General features: G+C 37.0%; 1 protein-coding gene across 1 annotated transcript in view; it reads right to left on the bottom strand.

Annotated features, from left to right (window-relative positions):
- The window catches only part of LOC145329342 (trypsin-1-like), a 29,867-nt gene extending 7,703 nt beyond the window's left edge, over positions 1-22,164 (bottom strand). Inside the window, exons 1-7 of the mRNA XM_080173403.1 lie at positions 22,032-22,164; positions 20,935-21,042; positions 18,835-18,932; positions 17,380-17,442; positions 16,842-16,922; positions 3,011-3,093; positions 1,997-2,057 (exon numbers count right to left, since the gene is read on the bottom strand). Coding sequence (XP_080029529.1) covers positions 1,997-2,057; positions 3,011-3,093; positions 16,842-16,922; positions 17,380-17,442; positions 18,835-18,932; positions 20,935-21,042; positions 22,032-22,091 — 554 coding nt within the window. The 5' untranslated portion in view covers positions 22,092-22,164. The remainder of the gene's footprint in view (positions 1-1,996; positions 2,058-3,010; positions 3,094-16,841; positions 16,923-17,379; positions 17,443-18,834; positions 18,933-20,934; positions 21,043-22,031) is intronic.
- Between the last annotated feature and the right edge of the window lie 253 nt (positions 22,165-22,417).

Here is a 22,417-nt window from a genome sequence, read left to right as displayed (position 1 = left end):
AGATCCTTTCAATATTTTAAATTCTTTATAAATTTTAACTGATTTTTTTGTAGTTTTTGTTTAAATAAATATATAGTTAAATTGAAAAGCTTGCATTTCATTTTTTTTGTTTTATTTGTATTAATAAAACTGTACAAAGAAAATGTAATGTATAAACATACTAATGTCAACTTTGAATATACAATAATACAATTAAATTAAATTTGTGAAAAAGTTTTAACTCTACTGGTTTGAAACCAACCAATCAAAATTCATCTGAAGTACCCCAATTATATAAGTTAATTACGGAGATATCTTGCTTTTAAAAACTTTGGGTACTGGTTTAATTTACTGTCCAATTTCTCCTCCCTCTGGTTAAATTAACTTTTCAATTAAACCTTTATGCGTATAGAAATTATATTTTTTGAAGCATAAAATCCTTTAAAAGTAAAATATTTTTTTTTATATGAAATAACAAAGATGAAAAAAAGTAGTGAAGCCAGGCTTAGACTGTTAATAATCACGGATCTTAAGGGATAAGACATTGGCTGATAAATTGATTATACTCAAAATTACCCATACTGTAGATTACAATTAGTGGTTGAAACGTTTGGACACTCAACTTTATAAACCAGCCAATCAAAATTCGATAAAAGTCCCAAAAAATGTTGAACCAACAAAATAAGAAAACGTTTTTCTATAAAACTTTGGGGACTAGTGTAATAAACATCCCAATATCCCTTCCCTCCGTGGTTAATTATACTGGTCCCCATAGTTTTAGCAAGTTCTCTATAGCCTTACAGACCGACTGAATAACGAGCAAACATGCATTACTATTATTTAGTAGCTTCGCTAAAAGTTATGAAAAAGCTTTATAAAGCAATATTAAACCATATCATTTATGTAGAAAATTGGGGTATAGTCCCTTTCGTAACATCGCACCTTATGGGGCGATTCTTCGTATTTTTCACAGCAGCTTTTCTCCTATTTCTAGCCCCTGCGGGGGGCTCTAACCCTGCGGGGCCAAATACCTAACCCTGTGGGGCAATCACCTAACCCAATATAACCTAAAATAACCTATAAAAAGCCATTTTAAAAATACGACGAATCGCCCCTTATGGGGTAATGTTACGAAAGGGACTATTCCCGAAAATTGTATGCATTTAAAAAGCAGTAAGAAAGATAATCTATATCTAAAAGCAGAAATCAGTGAAGATAAATTAACATTACTCCAGTGAGGGGATGGGGTTGACTGGTCCATCCCCCCATTTTTAATTTTAGTTTTAAAATGAAAAACAAAGGGTCATTTGTTGGTACCCTCCCCCCATAATAGCTTTAAACCTTCGCAGGACCTATAAATAGCTACATTGTAAAGGAGAACCACATCGGTTCAGTAGTTGGCAAGATATCCTTCAAAACAGGCAGACATATAGACATCTTGTAACTTTAGATTATAGATAGAAAGTAGAAGGAAGAATTTCTGTCGATATCTTTTTTACCTGTTTTTCTGCCTCCCTTTTTTGTACTACACCTATAGTATGTTTTATTTATAAAAGCAATACGAAATTTCTAAAGCTGACTATATCAAATACTTTAGACTAGCGGCAACATCCCTATAGGTCTTATCTATGAGAAGCAACACTGTAAAGAAGAACCATATCAGTGGTTAGCGGAATCATTCGGTACACAAAGAAACACAGATCCATAGACATCCTGTTACTTTTATATAAAATTGAAAAGAAATTAATAAATTGCTTTTTAAATGAAATAATTCCCCCTCACCCCCCCCCCTTTTAAATAATCTTAAAATAAGAAGATTGTAACTTCATGGTTTCTTACTTTAGGTTAGGTAATATTTGGTTACTGGGTAACCCCGCAGGATTAGACCACACCGCAAGTATAGACCTTGAACTGTAAAGGTTAAACAGTACAACCCTTCTTATTTTTGATTTATCTTAAATAAAAAAAGGAGGAGAGTCTTCTTTCACTGTCCCCCGTACAGCGGCTGGCGGCTTACCTGGTTTGAGTGCGGCCACACCGAGACTGCTGCGGGCCCTGGGTTGGCGCGGCAGTTGTACCTGAAATGGATTAGCTTGTTAGAATTGTTCTATTCTTTTCAAACCTTCACTACAGGAAGAGCTCTGTAATGATAAGGCAAATTACAGAAATTTTGATATTTGGAATTAAACAGTCAACTTGTGAACTTAGCAGACAACCCTTTGATTGACCGATCTTTGTCTACACATTTCAAACTTGAACCTCTTACATAATAAATCTGTTACCAAACTTAACAGGGTAATGCCTTGGACAATAAGGTATAACTTTATAAATATAAAACCATTTCATAATTGTTTTCTAATGACCGTATTTTATCAAATATTGGGATTCCCTTTTTATGAGTTTTGAAGAAAATATTTGACTCAAAATCAGAATGTCCACAGGGAATCCCTAGTTTTTTATTGTTATTGTTAATTTATTTATTGTAATAAAAAACCCGACTTACATAAAGTTACGAATAAAGATTTAAAGATTTATTTAATAAATGTATCTACTATCTATCTATCAATCAATGTGCATATCTATCTATATGTCTGTCTATCTATCTATCTATATGCCTGTCTATCTATCTGTCTATCTATCTATCTATCTATCTATCTATCTATCTATCTATCTATCTATCTATATATCTATCTATCTATCTATCTATCTATCTATCTATCTATCTATCTATCTATCTATCTATCTATTTATCTATCTATCTATCTATCTATCTATCTATCTATCTATCTATCTATCTATCTATCTATCTATCTATCTATCTATCTATCTATCTATCTATCTATCTATCTATCTATCTATCTATCTATCTATCTATCTATCTATCTATCTATCTATCTATCTATCTATCTATCTATCTATCTATCTATCTATCTATCTATTTATCTATCTATCTATCTATCTATCTATCTATCTATCTATCTATCTATCTATCTATCTATCTATCTATCTATCTATCTATCTATCTCACTACCTATGGTAGGTCTAGAAGTAGAGGGTATAATTGTATCTTCACAGCACAGTGTGAAATCAAACCCTTCAAATCCACACGGGGATCTAAAATAACAAGGATGACAACATACATAAAAAAAAATATGGATAGGAACACCGACAAGCTGATTTAAAGATCATTTGTTAAAATCAAAAAGATAAATATTTAACAAAACCTTTCTCATGTACTTTTATGCTTTTATTTTTAAGCATGACTGACAAACCGACGGACAAAGTAATGTCATATATTTGTGTTGTGATGTCATATATTTAAGCTTGCAGACCATATGTTAGTTGTTACTCTTAATTACTCTTTAATTGCTCTCAGAAAGAATAAAGAGAAAATATATTTAAGTCAGTTGATATTGAGAGTCCTAACACAGAACATTATCTGGTTTGGGTTCGAGTCTTTATTAAGACCAATACAGCTATTTACAGACATCCTATTACTTTATATAGTTTGCATAAGCAGATATTCTACCCCTTCAAAGTGCATAGTTAATTAATACATTGTATTAATTAAACAGACAGTCATCCTGTTGTTTGGTGTCCTGATATACAGACAGACATCCTGCTACTTCAGAACTATCCAGCTTTGAATAATCAGTAGTTTTGACTTATTAACATATTTAATCATTTCTAAATATAGTATCAATATATAATCTTATTTACTCAAAAACTGCATTTAATCCAACATAATAAATACTTAAAAATCTGTTTGCATTTTGAATTGAACATTAAGTCTACTCTATCATTAACTTATGTAAGTCTGTCTTTATTACATTTGGCGCAGTCTTATTGTGCTACGTGTTATTTAGACCTGCTGCTGAGTTAAGGGTGGGGGAAGTGGTGTTTAATTTGAAGTCAATCACTTTTTGAGATATTTTTTTATCTCGGATTTTTCACAGTTTTGTTTTAATTTTTATATTTTTAACTTGATTTATATTTCAGGTTTCTGTGGAATTTCATTCTTTAACTCTTTTGATCTAAATTTCACGGCGGATCTAGTTCCAGTGCTCGGAAATGGCTGATGGAGAAAAAGGAGAGCGGGGTAAAACTGAAGGCAAGCGTGGACGGCCGCCTAAACGTCCTCGGGAGAATGACAGTCAGGATGATGATGGAACTCCCGAACATTGGGAGGAGGAGGATGCTGCAGCTGAGGATGCTGGTGCAGGTGCCAATGCGAATGTGGAGTTGGCGTTGGGCGAGGTGGAGAATGACGTTGTGCCTGAAAGCATAAAAAAATATGTTAGGGCAATGTTGCAGGAGCATACGACTGTCAAAGGTCAGGTGGATAAGTTAACGGCGGCGAATAAACGGCTGGAGAATAAGGTGCAAGAGTTTAAGAACTCTGATGAGCATAAGAAGTTAGGTTATGATGTTGATTTGGCTACTATTAAGAAAAAGGTGGCGCAATTGCCAGCGGATGGGGATATTAGCGGTTTTTTGTATGAGACAAGTATGGGGGCTAGTGTATCTGCAGTCAAAGCGACGGGAGATGATTCGTTTAATACATCTTTCATTAATCGTTTGAGTGTGGAGGCTAAATTGGATTCTACAAATTTTGAGGCTAAAAGGGTGAGAAGTGCTCCTGGACATTTGAAGTTTTCGCAGATTGAGTTCTTGGGTCCTGTAGGGAATGGAAATTGGATGAATGTTCGTGAGAGTTGTCTGACCGAATATGAGAATCAATTGTTGGATATATTTCCTTTAATTGAGGAAAGGGCTGAAGTGCTTAAGGCCTATAAAAAGGTGGCCGGCGGTAGTGTGAGCCAACAGACTGTAGAGGAGCAGTTTAAGGAGTTTTGTCTTGTAAGAGGAGTCAAGTGGGATAGCGATTTTGTGCGGGATGCTCCATTTTGGGATGGAAACATCGATTTTGAGGATTATTTTTTATCCTTATGGAGGGTTGCTAGGTTCGCTAAGTTGGAGGATCCTATGCTTTTCAAGGATGTCCTGTACAATAGGATTTTTGAGTGCAAAGGGAAGAAGATGGGGCGGCTTATTACGCCGGAGGCTAATGCCTCTTTAAGTGCTTTAGGTTATTACCTGTTGATAAGAAGGTTGGTGATACCCTTTGCTGATACAGAGTCGGCTACCGAATTCTTTTACGCCCTGAAACAAAAGAGTGGTCAGAATGTGGATGTGTTTTTCAATGCTAAGTTGCGGCTGTTTAGGCTTATGCATCCTGGTCAAATTTCTAGACAATCTTGGCGTGATTTTTACAATAATGTGGCTAAGAACTTGCTGTTTTCTGATTTAGCTAGAGATATGGCGAATTTCATTGAATCTATGCATTACCTGGAAGATTACAGTGCTTTCTTGACTTATTTGATTCGCAGAGGTCAGCATTATATAAGCTGGGCTCGTTCTGGACACGTGTCACCTGAAAATGTAACGTCCTGTTATTCTCAGGCTATGGAAGGGTTGAGGCTAGAGGATTCAAGGGAGGTAAAAGCTAGGCCTGTAATCAGTGAAGTGCATGTATCTGATATGGAAGGCAGGACTGAGATTGGCGATAATAATGCGTGGATTGAAGGGGATGATGATATTCCTTGGGATCAGGTTGAGAATGTGATTGGGGCTCTGAATTCGAAGGCTAAAACTATGATCTGTTGGTATTGTGGGAAAAAAGGTCATGTAGTGGCTAGTTGCTGGCAGAAAAGAGATGGCAAGCCGCCAGCTCCTGATTCTCGCATAGGAAAGACCAAAGCTAAGTTTTTCTCAGCCGGTAGCGAAAAGAAAGATGGTCCTGGAGTGCCTAATAATAGGGTAATACCTGAGCAGTTTCTGAAGAAGACAGTCAATCAGGTGGGGCCTGTTGTGGATAGGTGGGGCAATCAGGTGGGGCCTGTTGTGGATTCTGAAAAGAGCAGAGATGAGAAACAGTATGAGGCTATGATTGCTGACATAGCCAGAAACAATTTTCAGCAATATCCTATGTAATGGATATGATTGATTCGATGTATAAATCTCATTTTAGGATGAAATTTATAGATCGTTCTTTTATTTATATTCATTATATAGGCTATAGTACCGTAAATAGTTAATTTTGCTGTTTTGTATTCATATTATTGCTCTCAACTTTATAAAGTATTACTGTCCTGTTTATTCTTCAGTCAAAGTGTGATCGTGTTAATGAAAACATTATATATATATATTTATATATATATATATATTTACTATATATTACATTTTGATAGGTACCTATGCAAGGTAGAATACTTCGAGAGGTACTTACTTGTATAATAAATTGAACAGTATCTTGGCGGCTGGTGACAGATGGGGGGCTGACTGCTGTGTAGTGGAATGATGTATATCTAAAATATATGGATATATTAATTAATTATAATGACTAGTGTTTTCAAGAGAATGTGGAGTTTTTGAAGATAACTAAAATGCCTATTTGTGCGGATTTAGAATTTCTTGTGCCTGGGGTTGATATTCCGGTGAAGGAGTTAGGAATTATTGATACAGGAAATAATTTTAATTCTTTGATATCTAGAGAAATTCTTGATAAACATGGAATTGAGTTTTGTCCTGCTAAATTATCAGCATATTCAGTAGATTTAAAGAAAGTTAATATTATTGGATATGTTGAGTTGAAATTTAGATTTGCTGGGACTCAAGCTGTGTTTACGGAGATATTTTATGTACCTGAGGTGACGAGTAGGTTGGTAAATCTTGGATCTGATTTCCTGAAAAAGAATAAAATTAATATTTGTTTGGATGAAGATAAGTTTGAATTTTGTGGGGAATCTGTTCCTATTAATTCCTGTTTACAGAAACAGGTGGTGGCAGAGATACAGAAAATTCCTATTTTGTCCGGACGAATGAATTCTGAAATTCCATCTAAACCTACCTTGCCAGGGATAAAGGAGGGGGGTGGGTTTGGAGAGTTATATTCAACAAAGTATAATGTGAAGTTGCTGGAGAAAACTATTTTTTATCCTGGAGGATCTACCGCTGTGGTGCATGTGACTGGATTAAAGAATGATGGGCTTTGGTACGTGTCCCCTAATTCTTCTAAGATGACAAGTGGCAATGGAATTATGATTATTGAGGGGGTGTATCAGCCACGAAAAGATGGGTCCTGCGTGGTTAATGTGGTTAATGCGTCAATAAAACCTATTACCTTGCTGAGAAATGTGAAGATGGGGCATTGTTTCATCATGGATAGTCAAGATGTTACCTGTAATAAAACAATTAATGAATTGGATAAGCCAGAAAAGTTGTCGGGGCAAAAAATGCATGAACGGGTACAGTTTATTATTCAAAAATTGAAGTTAGATGAAAACCAGATGATTAAGGAAAATCCAGAATTGAAACCCAGGATTATTAAAATTTGTTTGGAAAATTTTGATATCTTTTCAATGAATGATTCAGATATTGGTGATTGTAGATTAATGACATATAATATAGAATTGTTACCTGGAGCTAAACCTGTGAAGGCCAGAAATATTCCTTTGAATCCAGAGTACGATGCTAAATTGAAGGAACAGTTAACCAAATGGCTGGATGCTGGCATTATTGAGGAGGGTTTCTCGGATTGGTCTAGTCCTATTTTTGCGGTGAAAAAGAAGGCTGCACCTGGAGCAGAGGCTAAGTTGAGGTTTGTCATCGATTTCCGCAACCTGAACAACGTGACTAAGCGGGTGGCGTGGCCGCTGCCACTGATCTCGGATAATCTGACGAAGCTGGGTTCTGGCAAGGTGTTCAGTACTCTTGATTTGACAGCTGCCTACCATTCGATGACTATGGATGAAGACTCTAAACCGTTGACAGCTTTTAGTGCAGCAAACAGGATGTATTTGTTTAACAGGTTGCCATTTGGGTTGTGTAATGCACCCAGCCTGTTCTGTGCTCTGATGGATAAGGTGCTGTCTATCCTGCCAGGTATGTATGGATTCTGTATCAGCTACTTGGACGATCTGATCGTGTTTTCATCAAGTCCAGAGGAACATGTAGAGCATCTGCAGGCACTGTTTCAAGTTCTTAGGCAGGTCAACCTGAAATTGAATTTAGATAAGTGTGATTTATTGACTAGAGAATGCCATTATTTGGGGCATATTATTAGTGCCGATGGATTGAAAATGAATCCTGCATATTTGGAACGGATTAAGGATTGGGGCAAACCTAGGACAGGGAAGGAGTTGCAGAAATTTTTGGGATTTACTAATTACTACAGAGGATATTTTGCTGATTATGCCAAGAAGTCGTGCATGTTGGATAGTCACAGGAATGACACTATAATAAAGTGGACAGAGGAATGGAACAGAGTATGGACTGAATTTATGGAAATGTTCAAGACTGAGATGTGTAAAGGCTATCCTCAATGGGATAATCCTAATCTTTTTATCGTGGATGTAGATTATAGTTCTCAGTATTTTGCAGGGATTATTTCGCAAGAACAGGATGGTGTAGAGAGAGTGTTTGGTGTCTGTAGTAAAAAGTGTAATGCTGCAGAACAAAATTATCCTTCCTATAAAGGAGAATTAGGTGCATTAGTATATGCATTAAAGAATTTTTTACACTTTTGTAGGTTTCGTGAATTTTTGGTTCGGACAGACAGTATTTCACTAGTGCATTATAAACGTTGGGCTAAAGGATCAATAAACGGTGTCACCTATCGATGGATAACTTTCTTGCAAAGTTTTGACTTTACAGTTATCCATCGACAGGGGACTAAGCATGTGAATGTAGATTATTTGTCGAGAACTGAGTTAGATTGTAAGGACCATCGACTGAAGGATTGTCAGGGGTGTAGAGAGACAGATAATAAAATTTTGGATCCTTACCTGGATGATTCACCATTTCTGGATCAAATCTATTCTATTATGCAGGTACATTCTGCAGAGGATGAGGCTGATGTTGAGTTTGTCTGGCAAAGTAGTCTTCAGCAGGACGAGATCCTAAATGAAATAAGATTATGGATATTGGAAAGGAGACAGTTGTCGTCTTATGAGAGGGCGGAGCTATCGGGCAGAAAAGAACTATTATACAATCTTATTGGCCATATGTATGTGCTAGAGGGGGTTGTAATTTTCAGACAGCCTTTGGCCGAAGGGGGTTTTGTTGAGAGGCCTGTGGTACCTCTTTCTTTATACAATGATATATTTGATTCAGCTCATGGTGGATATGGTTCTGGACATAGAGGTGTGCAGGAGACAATACGTAAGATAAATGAGAGATTTTTTATGCCTGGCGTAAACAAGTTTGTGGAATCGAGAATACGAAGTTGTATTACATGTTTGAAAAAGGCTGGAAGTAATCCTAAACATGTTTCACCTATAACTCATTCTGTTCAAAGTAGTGAAGTTTTTGCTAATATGTCAGTGGATCTAGTTGGACCTTGGACTCCATGTTATCATCAGGGACAGACGGTTAAATTTGTCTTAATCATGGTTTGTCTATTTTCTAGATATGTTTTTACATGTCCGTTGGTTGATGCTAAAACTGAAACAACTGTAAAGGCTATATTGGAAAATTTTGTACCTACCTATGGTTTATTTAGAGCTTTGAGATCGGATAGAGGTACAAATTTTACAAGCAGTGTGTTTAAAGGCGTGATGAAAGGATTGGGGGTGGATACTGTCCTAATTCCCCCCAGGAATCCAAATTCGAATCCTGTAGAGAGGCAAAATCAAAGTTTGTATGCTGCTTTAAAAGTAGATGAAAATCATGGAACAAAGGACTGGGCTAAAAAATTACCTTTGGCTACGTTGGTGATTAACTGCTCCAAGAGTACTAGAACTGGATATTCTCCATTTTTTCTAGTTTTTGGTCGGCAGCCACGTATTCCCCTCGATTTTCTATCACCAGTCCCGTCTGTTGAATCTTCATCCTCGCTGTCGTATTTGGAATTTCTGAAAAATATGGAGGATGTAATTAAGAGAATTTCTACAAAATCCAAGTTATATTTGGAGGTTCAAAATAAACACAGAGTACAGAGGGAAGCATTAAGAGTGACAGATGTTTGTTATGCTTTCTTTAATATTGTAAAAACTGACGTGTCCAAGAAATTACAGTCTTTCTATGGAGGGCCTTTTATTGTAGTTAAGAAATTTTCGGATGCATTGTATGAGTTGGCACCTTTTGGGAATAATCCCATCAAGAAAAATCAGGTTGTAGCTAGGGATAAGATTCGAAAAATTCATGCTCGAACGGAAGTTCTAGGGGAGGAGGTTAATTTTAACGTTTTTCCTTTACCTGAAATTTGTCCGTCCGATGAGATATTTTTGGAGGTTGACAATATGCCTGTAGAGAAAGAAACTGTAGAGGAGAGAGAGAGTGAAGATGTTGTGTATTTGTCATCTGAAAATGATGGTTTTGAGTTGGCAGAGGAAAGACAGAGTGACGAGATTCAGGAGAAGGAGAGTGAGGTTGAGGTTGATAATGACAGAGTTTCAGGGGATGAAAATAGAGAAATTATACCTGTAGGTGAAGGAGTAGAGGTGGGAGTGACAGATGAATCTGTGGTGCCTGCTCCTGTAGCTGAGGGTAATTTTGACGAGGTTGAGCTTCCATCGGAACAGTCGTTTTTGACTACGGCGCCGCCGCAATCTTCACCTGAAAGATTAGTTACAATTAAGAAAAGTGGATCACGGGTGGCGAAATATTTATGGGACACTGGAAGGAGGTTAAGATCTCAGGTAGGGGGTCCTGTGGTACATGTTCAGATAGGAACTCGAGGACGGAGAAAGTAGGGAAAGGAGAGCTGATAATAATTATTTTTGAAGAAAAAAATATTATAAAAATACATATAAATATTTAAAAAATATATTATAATAAGAGTTCATGAATTGTTATTTGATTATTTTAATAACAAATATGTGCTGACAAAGCTAGTAGGTAGAAAGTTACCCTGCAATGAAAGGCTAAATCAGTTGATATTTGCGGGTGAATTGGTGAACAGTTATCAGCTAATAATGTCTGGTCATAATAATAAATTCAAATCAGGTAAATATTTTTTAATTTGGGGATTGTGTTTGTTACCCTGTGGGGCTGATGTGATACCTGTGCTAGTAAAGGAGTGTGTTGGCGGCGGTCCTGAGTTGAGGGCTTCAGAATGTACAGTATTTGGTCAGCATGAGTTTAATGGAACAATCAGCGGTCATCTGTTAAAAAAAGTTGGAGTGAGATTTTTGCCCGCGGTACAATGTCACGTCGACAGAACGGTTCACACCTGGTATTGCGGCAAATATAGCCATCTGCATTTAGGGGCACCAGCTGTTGTTAGTAGTGATGAGTTAATTTCTAGTGAAGATTGTAAAAGGATGGAGGAACAGAGGGTGTTAGACATAGATGGACGACGGTTGCCTGTAGCGTTTTATGACCGGTCACTGACTTATTTCATAAATGGTACCATCCTGTATGATGATATGATGACGTATGGGATTGACCCTCAGTGCAGAGGGGATGGTATTTATTTAAATAATACCTTTGTGCCTAATACTTTTCAAGAAGTTCAGATTACAAGTTATTTGAAAAATATACAAATTTCAATGTTACCTGATAACAGTTGTTTTCTTGAGGATCAGTTCATTGGTGCACATTGTCTGGAGTCTGATCTGCGGCTTGGGCTTGATCGAGTGATAGTTCACAATAAATCACAGGAAGATAGACGTTATTTTAGTTATTTTCGGACTGTTGAAATTGTAAATTTAACTTTGTTTACATTTTCTAATATGGCGGATGATGCTAATAATCAGGGTGGCCAAAGTTGGTTGGCGATTTCTCCACAGTTTTCGTTGGGATTGAAACTGGGGAAAAAAGTGGAGTTTTCTGACTTTCTGACTGACTTGCATTATTTTCATACCAACGTTCCTGATGTATTTTTGTGGATGACAACTGCTAAAAAGAATTTTTTTCCTTGGATGCGTAAAAAAGAGGAGGATGGTGCTTTATTATTACAGTTAACTTCTTCCTATCATCAGGTGGAAAGGATTTTGCAGGCAGAACAGGGGTGTTGGGAGAATAATTTGTTTCATTCCAACATCAAACAAGTCGGAAATTTGTTGGTACAACATCTAGGGGAGATGGAGCTTGTGTCTGTATGTAAAAAAAGATGGTTGAATGTGACTATAGGAGCAAATTTGCCGTGTTATCTTGGTCATTTTTCTCTGTTTATGGATGATAGAATTGTTGCTGTGGAACCATTTACAAGATTAGTTAAAAATGTTTCATTGTTGATGGTTGTCGAGTGTAGGAAAAATCCAGTATTTGTGAGAGTTAAACCTGGATTTTATCTAGGCAACAAGGGGGCAGGAATGCAGCTGGTTCAGACTAAACGGCTGGAGGATAGTTGGTTGAAGGTACCATTGAATTTTGAGCATCTGCTGGATAAGGGAGAGAAAGGACAGGTGTTGGAGTCTGTGGAAGAGGCTAAACTTTCGGAATTGGCTGCTAATTCAAATGCGTTTGTTGTAGAGGTGACAGAAGATTGGTTTGTACATTTGTATAATTCCTCAATTGATTGGTTGACTAATAGTTGGCAGCATTTTGTTATGGCTGTGATGGGTGCTGCTGGGGTGGTTATTGGATTGCTGTGTGTTGGTTGTTTAGGCAGACTGTGTAACTGCGTTAAATTTTCGCGTTATCGGGAAAACAGTAATTAAAATTTGGCATCCCTGATAAATATAATTTATGTAAAGTATTTCGTTTTGAATGTCGTCTTATATATGAAAAATGTTAAAATATTAGAATATTAAAATGTTAATATTTAATTATTGATTATTATCAGGAAATGGAGACGGGAACGAAAGGCGGTATCAGCGGCCGTCTGGTCGGCGGGAGGAGCGTGAACCGTCTGTTGAGATGTTGGATGTTGGTAGATCTAATCGGCGGCATGTTGTGTATAGAAGAGATGATAGGAGGCAGTATGATGTTGAATCGCCCAGGTATGAGCCTGGATATGATGATGAGGACGATGTTGGCAACGTGAGTCTTGAAGTTGAGCTTGATTCCAGGGATCGTCTGCCTAGTGAACAGAGTGGTTCGGAGATAGACAGTTGGACTGAGCCTACAACGGACAAGCCTGAAAAGGTGGCAGATACTGGTTCTGGTGAGGGACGGCGCAGATTTGGTAAGTTTGTGCCAAATCAGGCTGCTGGGTCGGTCAGATCTAAGGGAGCCAGCAAGGCTTATGATGATGCTGGGGAAGGTACTTCCAGAAGGGGAGCCAGCAATGCTTATAATGATGCTGGGGAAGGTACTTCCAGAAGGGGCGTGGTCAAGCGGCCTGCTGGGGCAGATTCTCTTGGGCCTAAACAAAAGAGGGAGTTACCAGATTTACGTGCTGAGGTTGAAAGAAATAAGGCTGAGCGCAAGAATGACAAACGTGGCTTGGCGCCGCTCAGTGATGAAGATATAGGTAAAATCAGTAATTCTGTTGCTGTGACTCTAAAGCCTATGATTGAGGAAAAAATTTGTGAAGCTGTAAGAGAATCAGTCAAAAGTTTGAACACTGCACAGAAACTTTGGCAGACGGACAGTCATAATCGGATTAAAGATATGTTGGCCTCGCATAAGAGGGATCTAATGGACTGTATAAGGAAGGTAGATACAGAGATGCAGCAAATGGTGGCTACTACTGCACAGCAAAAGACTTCTTATATGGTACAAAGTGTACAGACAGCAATGACTGATAATTGGGAAAGTAGTTCAGCCAAGTTGGGACAGCAGGTGGGCCAACAAATAGAAAGTGTTTTGGCAGGGCAGGGAACTAAGGTTCAAGAGGCTATTTCTGAGATGGCGCAAAAGGAGGCTGAAGTGCAAAGGCACCTGTCCAACATTTTTAGTGAGCTTAGCGAGATCCGGCGCAGAATAAACAATGACTTACCGGCGGCGTCATATTGGCAGTTGCAGCAGGCTGGAACTTCTGACGGTGCTGGGGCTAACAACGGAGTGATGATGGTCTCGGGAGGTGTTCAGGTCACTGGTGGCGTTGAGATGGAGGTGGCAATGTCGGCAGATGGGCCAGCGGTTGCTGCAGAGGTGGCTGTTGCGAATGATACCGCATCAGCGGTAAATGATGCGGTGATGGTTGCTGTAGGAGGGCCCGTAACTGCTGCAGCGAGTAATGCTGTCATAGCGGCAACAGTGGGCGTTTCGGCTGAGGTTGGTGGAGGGGCGCTGAATACTCCTCCTCCAGTGGATGAAGGAGAGGAAGGACTGGAAGCCGGGGTTAATTTCGATGTAGGTTCACCCAGTGAAGACATTGATCCTAGTTTATTGGATCAACCTGATGGATGGTGAAACCATGCTTAGCTGGATGGTTTCAGAAGGGGGTAAATGTCATATATTTGTGTTGTGATGTCATATATTTAAGCTTGCAGACCATATGTTAGTTGTTACTCTTAATTACTCTTTAATTGCTCTCAGAAAGAATAAAGAGAAAATATATTTAAGTCAGTTGATATTGAGAGTCCTAACACAGAACATTATCTGGTTTGGGTTCGAGTCTTTATTAAGACCAATACAGCTATTTACAGACATCCTATTACTTTATATAGTTTGCATAAGCAGATATTCTACCCCTTCAAAGTGCATAGTTAATTAATACATTGTATTAATTAAACAGACAGTCATCCTGTTGTTTGGTGTCCTGATATACAGACAGACATCCTGCTACTTCAGAACTATCCAGCTTTGAATAATCAGTAGTTTTGACTTATTAACATATTTAATCATTTCTAAATATAGTATCAATATATAATCTTATTTACTCAAAAACTGCATTTAATCCAACATAATAAATACTTAAAAATCTGTTTGCATTTTGAATTGAACATTAAGTCTACTCTATCATTAACTTATGTAAGTCTGTCTTTATTACAGTAAAATACATGTTGGATGCTCACTTGTATAATTAAGGAATCTTCACGAAAAAATAAGCTGTTTATCATGAATAGCAGCTGAAAAAGCACATTTTCCCATAATGTTACGGACGAACTGACTGACTAACAGACGGACAAACAAAGGGAATTAAAAATAACAAGGATGATAACATATACAAAATTGTGAAGCTTAACAAATTAAAAAATCTAACAAACCAACATAAACATAACAAAAGATTAACAAGACTGTTTATTACCCCGTCCCGTTTTAGAAAAATATTGTTAAAATTTTGGCCCCCAGCCAAAATATGGTTGATTTATGCAAAAAAAATGACCCAAGCAAAATATTTTTTTAATTTTTCTTAATTTTAAAGATTTAAAAAAAATTTCACTTCTAGTGTGTCGATATAAACCTGAAATTTACCAAAAAATGGGGGCCATCTAAATAATTACATATGAAGGACAAAGGTGAAGCAAGTAATTTTCCAAAGTAAAAATTGCCAAATTGCATACATAAATAATAGGGTTGGGCCGTATTAGACTAATATGGATATCCAGCTGATTTATAATGCTGAGCTTGATCTTTAAATCGTTTATAGGTGATTTAAACCCGGGCGATTCATTCAGCGCACCATCAAATTATTAAATACCAATCTTTAAATCGAATTTGCATGGGCGATTTGGCGCACCCAGTGGCGCGGTACCAGCGCAGCAATGCCACTCACCAAGTGGCATTGCCGAACCAAATCGGGGTGATTTATTTAATAAATAAATATTTTATTTTAATTACTTTAATATTTTATTGCAAAACTATCGTGAAAACATTTTTATAGTTATTTTTAAAATAAATTATATATTAATGTCTTATGTAAAATACCATACTGACACGGCATTTCATATAAAATACCTTACTGACACTGCTTAAGTAATAAAGTTGTACTGGTGCAGATCGATATTTTAGTGAGTGCGCAAGCGATTTAACAACACCGCGCCGAAAATCTTTTAAAAATCAGGTGCGCTGTGGCTTACCACCAGCGCACCTACGGTTCACCTCTGAATCGCCCCGATTCAGCGCACCATAAAAACGATTTAAAGATCAAGCTCTGGATATCCCATAATCAGGTTTATATTGACAAACTAGAATTGAAATTTTGTGAAAATCTTTAAAATTGAGATTGTACAAACTTTTTAAAATCTGCAAAAAGGCATGTTTTAACGCTTTTGTTCCATTTCAATTTTAAATTTTTACAAAATTTCAATTCTAGGGTGCCAATATAAACCTAAATACTTGATATCCGGCATTATAAATCAACCAGATATCTGTATCCATCCAATTTGGCCCAACCCTATAATTTATGTATGCAATTTTTACTTTGGAAGATTACTTGCTAAACCTTCGTCCTTCAAATGTTATAATTTTATATCGACACACAGGGGCGTCCAAGCTTTTTATTTTGGGGGGGGTAAAATTTTTTTAAGGGGGGGGTAATTCGGTTTTGGGGGGGGGGTAAAATTTGCTTGGGGGGGGTAATTACCCCCCCTGAAATCTGTTGGCAGGGGTAAAATTTGTTTACCCCCCCCCAAAATTTACCCCCAGGGTAAAATTTTTGGGGGGGGTAATTTACGGGGTACTGTTTATGTTTTTTTGCAAACAACATACAGACATAGATTTAACTAATGTTATAACATATGTACGTACCGACAAACATGTTAAACTTATAGATTAGCTTTGCTTCAAGAATAACTTTGTCAGGAATGGAGGGGACATTGGACTTTAAATTACACTTGTACCCAAAAGTTTTATAACCACGTGATCTTATTTTTTGAAATACTTTGGGAACTTTGAATTACATTTTGATTAGTAAGTCCCAAACTTTTTAAGCAATAATTTAATCTACAGAAGAGGTAAATTTGATTGGGTATGTATATCAATTTATCGTCCATTGTCTTATCCCTTAAGAACCCTGAACCACCTACCTAATGGCAGCATATAGATACTGAAGTAGCTGACTGGAAATTGATTGGGTCAGAATTATGTTCAATATCGCGGAACATTGGCTGAAAAAAAAATATAATATGTAAATTCATATTTGTAAGGATTTTCAAATTTTTTTTGGCGTATTCCTTCAAAGTACCTTGTTGAGCAAAGAAACCCCCCACTTATTTATTAAATAAAATAAAAAAGGGGGGCCGGGGAGGGAGGGTAGGGGCTGGTTTGTTTGTTATTGGTTAGGCACCGCAGGGCTAAAACTACCTCCCCTATTTATTTTAAATTTCTTTTAGGATAAGGGTACGATAGGGGGGTGGGGGGGAATTGAGAATAAGGGAACAAATATCTCGCTAACCGCTGCTATATTTTTTCTCTCTTTTTTTTCAATAAATTCTCACAGGTCCTTGGAAGTTTTTTTTATTAATTTTGAGAGAGAAATAACCACTAGAAATCCCCCCCCCGCTCCCATAGAAAAAATGTGGAAATGTGTGCAAAAGTTGGTGGTGTTAGGAGTAAAAATGTTACCTGTCAAAAATATATCTGCAGGTTCCAGGTTGATTTGTGGGGGTTGTGCACTGTGTGCCATATCTAGAGAAAGGGATGCATATATAGGTTAATATACAGAGATATAGACAGATATATTTATAGGTTTCATATCTAGAAAAAGGGAGAGATATATAGGTTGATATACAGAGATATAGACAGATAGATAAGTTCCATATCTAGAGAAAGTGATAGATAAATTGATAACTTTTTAGATGGAAAGATAGATCGATAGAAAGTTATGTTGATTTGCAGGGGCTGTACACTGATTGCTACATCCATAGAAGGTGTATTGATAAATAGATAGATAGAAATTTTGGAAGATGATTAAAATCCCTCTACAGATTATGACGTCATACGATAGAATAGCCAATGAGAGGCTAGTACAGGGGCGTCTAAGCTTTTTTATTTGGGGGGGGGGGGGGGTGTAAAATTTAGAAAATAAAAATTTTGGGGGGGGTAATCTTTTTTTCATATTTTCATAGAGGCATTTTTTTATTTTTTTTTTGGGGGGGGGGGTAAAAATTGAAAAGGCACCTCCAAATTCATTTTTTTTTTGGGGGGGGGGGGGTAATCACCCCTTCCCCCCCCCCCTTAGACGTCTATGGGCTAGTATACACTAATTAATGGTAAATTTATGCTTGGCCTCTCATTGGTTATTTTATCGTATGACGTCATAAGCTGTTGAGGGACTTTAATCATCTTCGAAATTTTGATTTGTTGGGGTTGTATACTGGGTGCAATATCCATAGATAGATAGATAGATAGAATGATAAATAAATGAATAAATGGGTCCAGGTCGTTTTGAGGGGTTGTACAATGGGTGCAATATCTAGGGAAGGAAATAGATAGATATGTTGATAGATAGATTGATAGATAGCTAGATTGATAGATAGATTGAAAGATAGATTGATAGATAGATTGATAGAGAAAGACTAAACTACATAACTTTTGTGTCACTTTTAAGAAAGATGATTCTATATGACGGAAAAGAAAAAGGGAAGGGGGAAGAAAATATCTTCAAAAGAGTTGGGAGAAAAGGGAATCGTCTTCCTCAAAAGTGACACAAAAGTTATGTAGTTTAGTCTTTCTCAGATTGATAGATGTAAAGTCTTAACAACAGGTTGAGTATCGGATGCACAGATTAACATATATATTTTAGTTATAGAGTAGCTGCTCTGATCATAGCCTCGCATTTATCGCATCATATTGAAGACAGCTTCCCGCGGATATTAAAATGTAAAATAACAGAATTAAAATCAGTTTTGTTAGACCCGAGAAACCTAAGTCCCCAGACTGACAAAACTGGCATTAATTTTATGATTTTAATATTCGTAAGAAACTTCTGTATTACGAGTTTTGAGTATATCTGACAACCGGTTCTAATCCAGCGGATAATAATCGGTTTCGAAGCCATACTGCCAAAAAAAAACTTACTTTTTCCTTGAGGACACACCGAAATTAAATCTTGTATTGACACTGTTACCAACATCTTTATCTCCCAGGAGGTCACGTAGGCGGGTAAAATCATTCTTCTAGATAGACAGATATTGATAAATGGATAGATAGATAGATTAATTCTTTTATTGTCACTGTTACCAATGTCTTTATCTCCAAGGAGGTCACGCAAGCGGGTAAAATCATTCTTCTAGATAGATAGGTCAATTCTTTTATTGACACAGTTACCAATGTTTTTATCTCCAAGGAGGTCACGTAGGCGGGTAAAATCATTCTTCTAGATAGATAGATAGATGAATTTATAAATGGATAGTTAGATGGATAGTTAGATGGATAGATAGATATATAGACAGATAGATAGATAGATGGAGAGATAGATTGAATTTTATCAACATCTTTATCTTTCAAAAGGTCACGTAAGCGGGTAAAATCATTCTTCTAGATAGATAGATACACAGGTGTGCAAAAGAGGGGTATATGGGGGTGTCACTCAGGGAGTAAGGGAGGGGACAATGGGCAATTAATTCAATTTAAGAGTTTTTGAAGAAAGGCCATGAAAACCAGAATAATCCCAAAAAAATGGTGGAAATTGTAAAGTGATTGTTGATTAAATCAAGAAAACCATAAACTAAGAAAAAAGTTCCAAGAAAAAAAGCCATCATTTGAAAATAAGATTACCAGTATTACAGACTGACATAACCATTCTGTAATTAATTACTAGAAATATCTCCCTGGATCTCTTTAGATGACAGGGAAAGAGAAAAGAGATTTGGGGGCAAGTGATGTGAACACGGAAAAAAGGGGCAGGCAGGCGTGTAGCTGGATGGGCAAGTATATGAACCGCACGCCTTCCTGCCCCTTTTTATCCTGTTTATTTCCCCCACCTCCCTTCTCCATTTCCCTTTCTCGTTGTCTACTTTAAAAAAGGAGGTGGGGATGAAGGGAGTGAAATATAGTATGGGAGGGGGCCGTGTATTTATATTTGAACTACTCTCTGTCTGCAAAACTATATGTTTTTAAAACTAACATAGCGAGTAACGGCATTTCTTGCGCAAGTCCCCAAACTCAGTCAGAAACTGCTAAATTCTTGCACATTCCCTTTAAGCCAGTCCCCAAAGTCTGAGACTCCTAAAGATTGAATATTCGATCCATTGTCCCCTCCCTTACTCCCTGGGTGTCACTCCTCTTACAAAATTAAGGTGGGATGGATACACCCCTGGGTCTACACTCCCTCCCTCTACAGCCAAGGAGAGTGTCAAGATAAAAAAAAACATCAAATTTAAGGGGGGTGTTGCCAAAATTCGTGCGCTTTTGCCAATTAGGGATTTTTGAGTTAGTTGACTTCTAAGGGGGGGGGGGGGGAGGGTTAATCAAACTCTTTAACACTAAAACTAGAATGATAGATAGAAGGATGGATGGTTGGATATCTATTTAAGAAACAATTTTTTTCTGGTTTCAACTGATCATAATAACAATATCTTTGTTAAATACAAAGTTTCTTAAAATTCTGCTTAAAACTAGATTTTACAACAACTTTTTATTCTAGAAAGTCCCACTGTCCCTCAACCAGCTAAACTTATATCTCTATGTGTATTGATTTGCCCGTGCCCCCCTATGAAAAATAAGTAAGTTTGTGATTAGAGTAATAAACTAGAGGGAGAAAGGGTTAAAACACTGTATCTCCCCATCGCAATCGTATTGTGTAACCTTCCTATTGGGTCATTGAAAATCAATCAATGGTATCGCTTATATTAACACACTAAGTAGCAGAAAATCATTTAAAAGCAGACGAAAGAGGTCTTTGATAAATGAAGGGAGGTAGTTGTCTGTATATACGTCTATACTATAGATCTGTTAGTTTGTGCACAGGGGTGTTAATTGCGGTGTGAGACTTGAAGGGAAAAATGAAAGGAAAAAAGAGGCAAAGCACAATATAATACAGTCAAGGAGAATCAAAGAGCATTTGTTAAAATCAAGACTGACAAAGTAAATTACATACTGGATGCTCATGCTTAAAGGGACTGACTAACCGACGGACGGACAAAGTGAATTATAGAGTTAAAAAGAATAAAATTTTACCTCCTCCTGCCCCCCAAAGGAGACACTATTCTGAGGTCCCCCAAAGTTTGTGGAACTCGAACTCGACCCTCCTCCACCACCAAAATTTATCTGCCTCTTATTTCTGTCCTAAACAGAGGAATAGTTATTTATTGTATCGTATTATAGACAGATTTCCGCAGATAGGAAAATAAAATTATAACATTAATTCCAGTTTTTTTGGACCCAAAGGGCCGGAGTCCCATGCCAACCAAACAGGTATTAATCTTATGATTTTTCATTTATTATATTCGTAGAAAGTTGTTTCCACTATACAATGAGATACGTGTAGAATAGAGTTATAGTCTGACTGACTGACGCTGCTAATTATAGAGTAGCTAGGCTAATAAAATAGACCTTATGTAATTTTTAAGCTTTAAATATTATGACAAATTGGGTAATTCACTGATTAGAGCCCGCTTGAAGTGTTGAAATAATGGATATAGAATACGTGGATATCTCACATACCCTGATAAAATATTTATTCCAGTTGGCTAATAATACTATGCCCCTCCCCCTTATGACTTTACCAATTATGACCATGGAGGAACTTATTGACCAATATCTGAGGACTATATTAGCTACTTTGGATCAACTGCAGTTAACGGTAAAATATTCCTGGTAACGAATATTTCTAAAAATCTATAAATTTTAAAGGCTTATAGCTGCCAAATGGCTGAACGTACAGATCATACCCGCACACGGCATAAGAAAGCCTACAAATAATCTGGAATAGCAAGATCCAATGATGCACAGGGAAAGCTTCACTAAATAAAAAAACGCGTAAAATAGGCCTTTTTCGCGCATTTCTCTTCACTGCGAGATAATTATGCATTATTGATTTATGGCTATTCCAGATTATTTGTAGGCCTTCTTATGCCGCTTAAAACAGTGGTGGGCATGATCTGGACATTCAGCCGTTTGGCAGCTAGCAGCTTTTAAAGTCACTAGATTTTTAGAAATATTCGTTACCAGGAATATTTTACCGTGAACTGCAGTTGATCCGCAACTTTAATTGACGACAAAATCTTCTCTGACACAATATCCACATATATATTACATATCCATTGTTAAAATACCTTTGTAGCTGATATCAATACAGTTTGTATTAATAAAGCTGATACAACTTTTAATTTCATTTTCTGAAAATATCATTTATAATTAATCTTTTAGCAAAGTAACAGAATCTATGTCTGTCTGTGTGTATCGAAGGATCTAACCACTGAACCAATATGGTTCTCCTTTGCTGTGAAGCTTCTCATGGATAGGCCCTTGGTTTAGAGCTATTACCCTCTTAAGAGAAATAACCCCTAGAAAAAAATTACCCCCCCCCACCAAAGAAAAAAATTGGGTTTTAGAGGTCTCTGGGGGCGTAGCCGCTAGTTCGTTTAATATAAATTAGTACATAAATAATTGTTTGCTTGTTAAGATCTCGCTAACCACTGAACCAATTGACTTCTCCATT

Source organism: Acartia tonsa, chromosome 10 (assembly GCF_053477335.1).
Source record: "Acartia tonsa isolate MP-2025a chromosome 10, ASM5347733v1, whole genome shotgun sequence".
Classification (NCBI taxonomy): Eukaryota; Metazoa; Arthropoda; class Copepoda; order Calanoida; family Acartiidae; genus Acartia; species Acartia tonsa.
The sequence above is the reverse complement of the archived record's forward strand: the minus strand, read 5'-3'. Positions and strand labels throughout refer to the sequence as shown.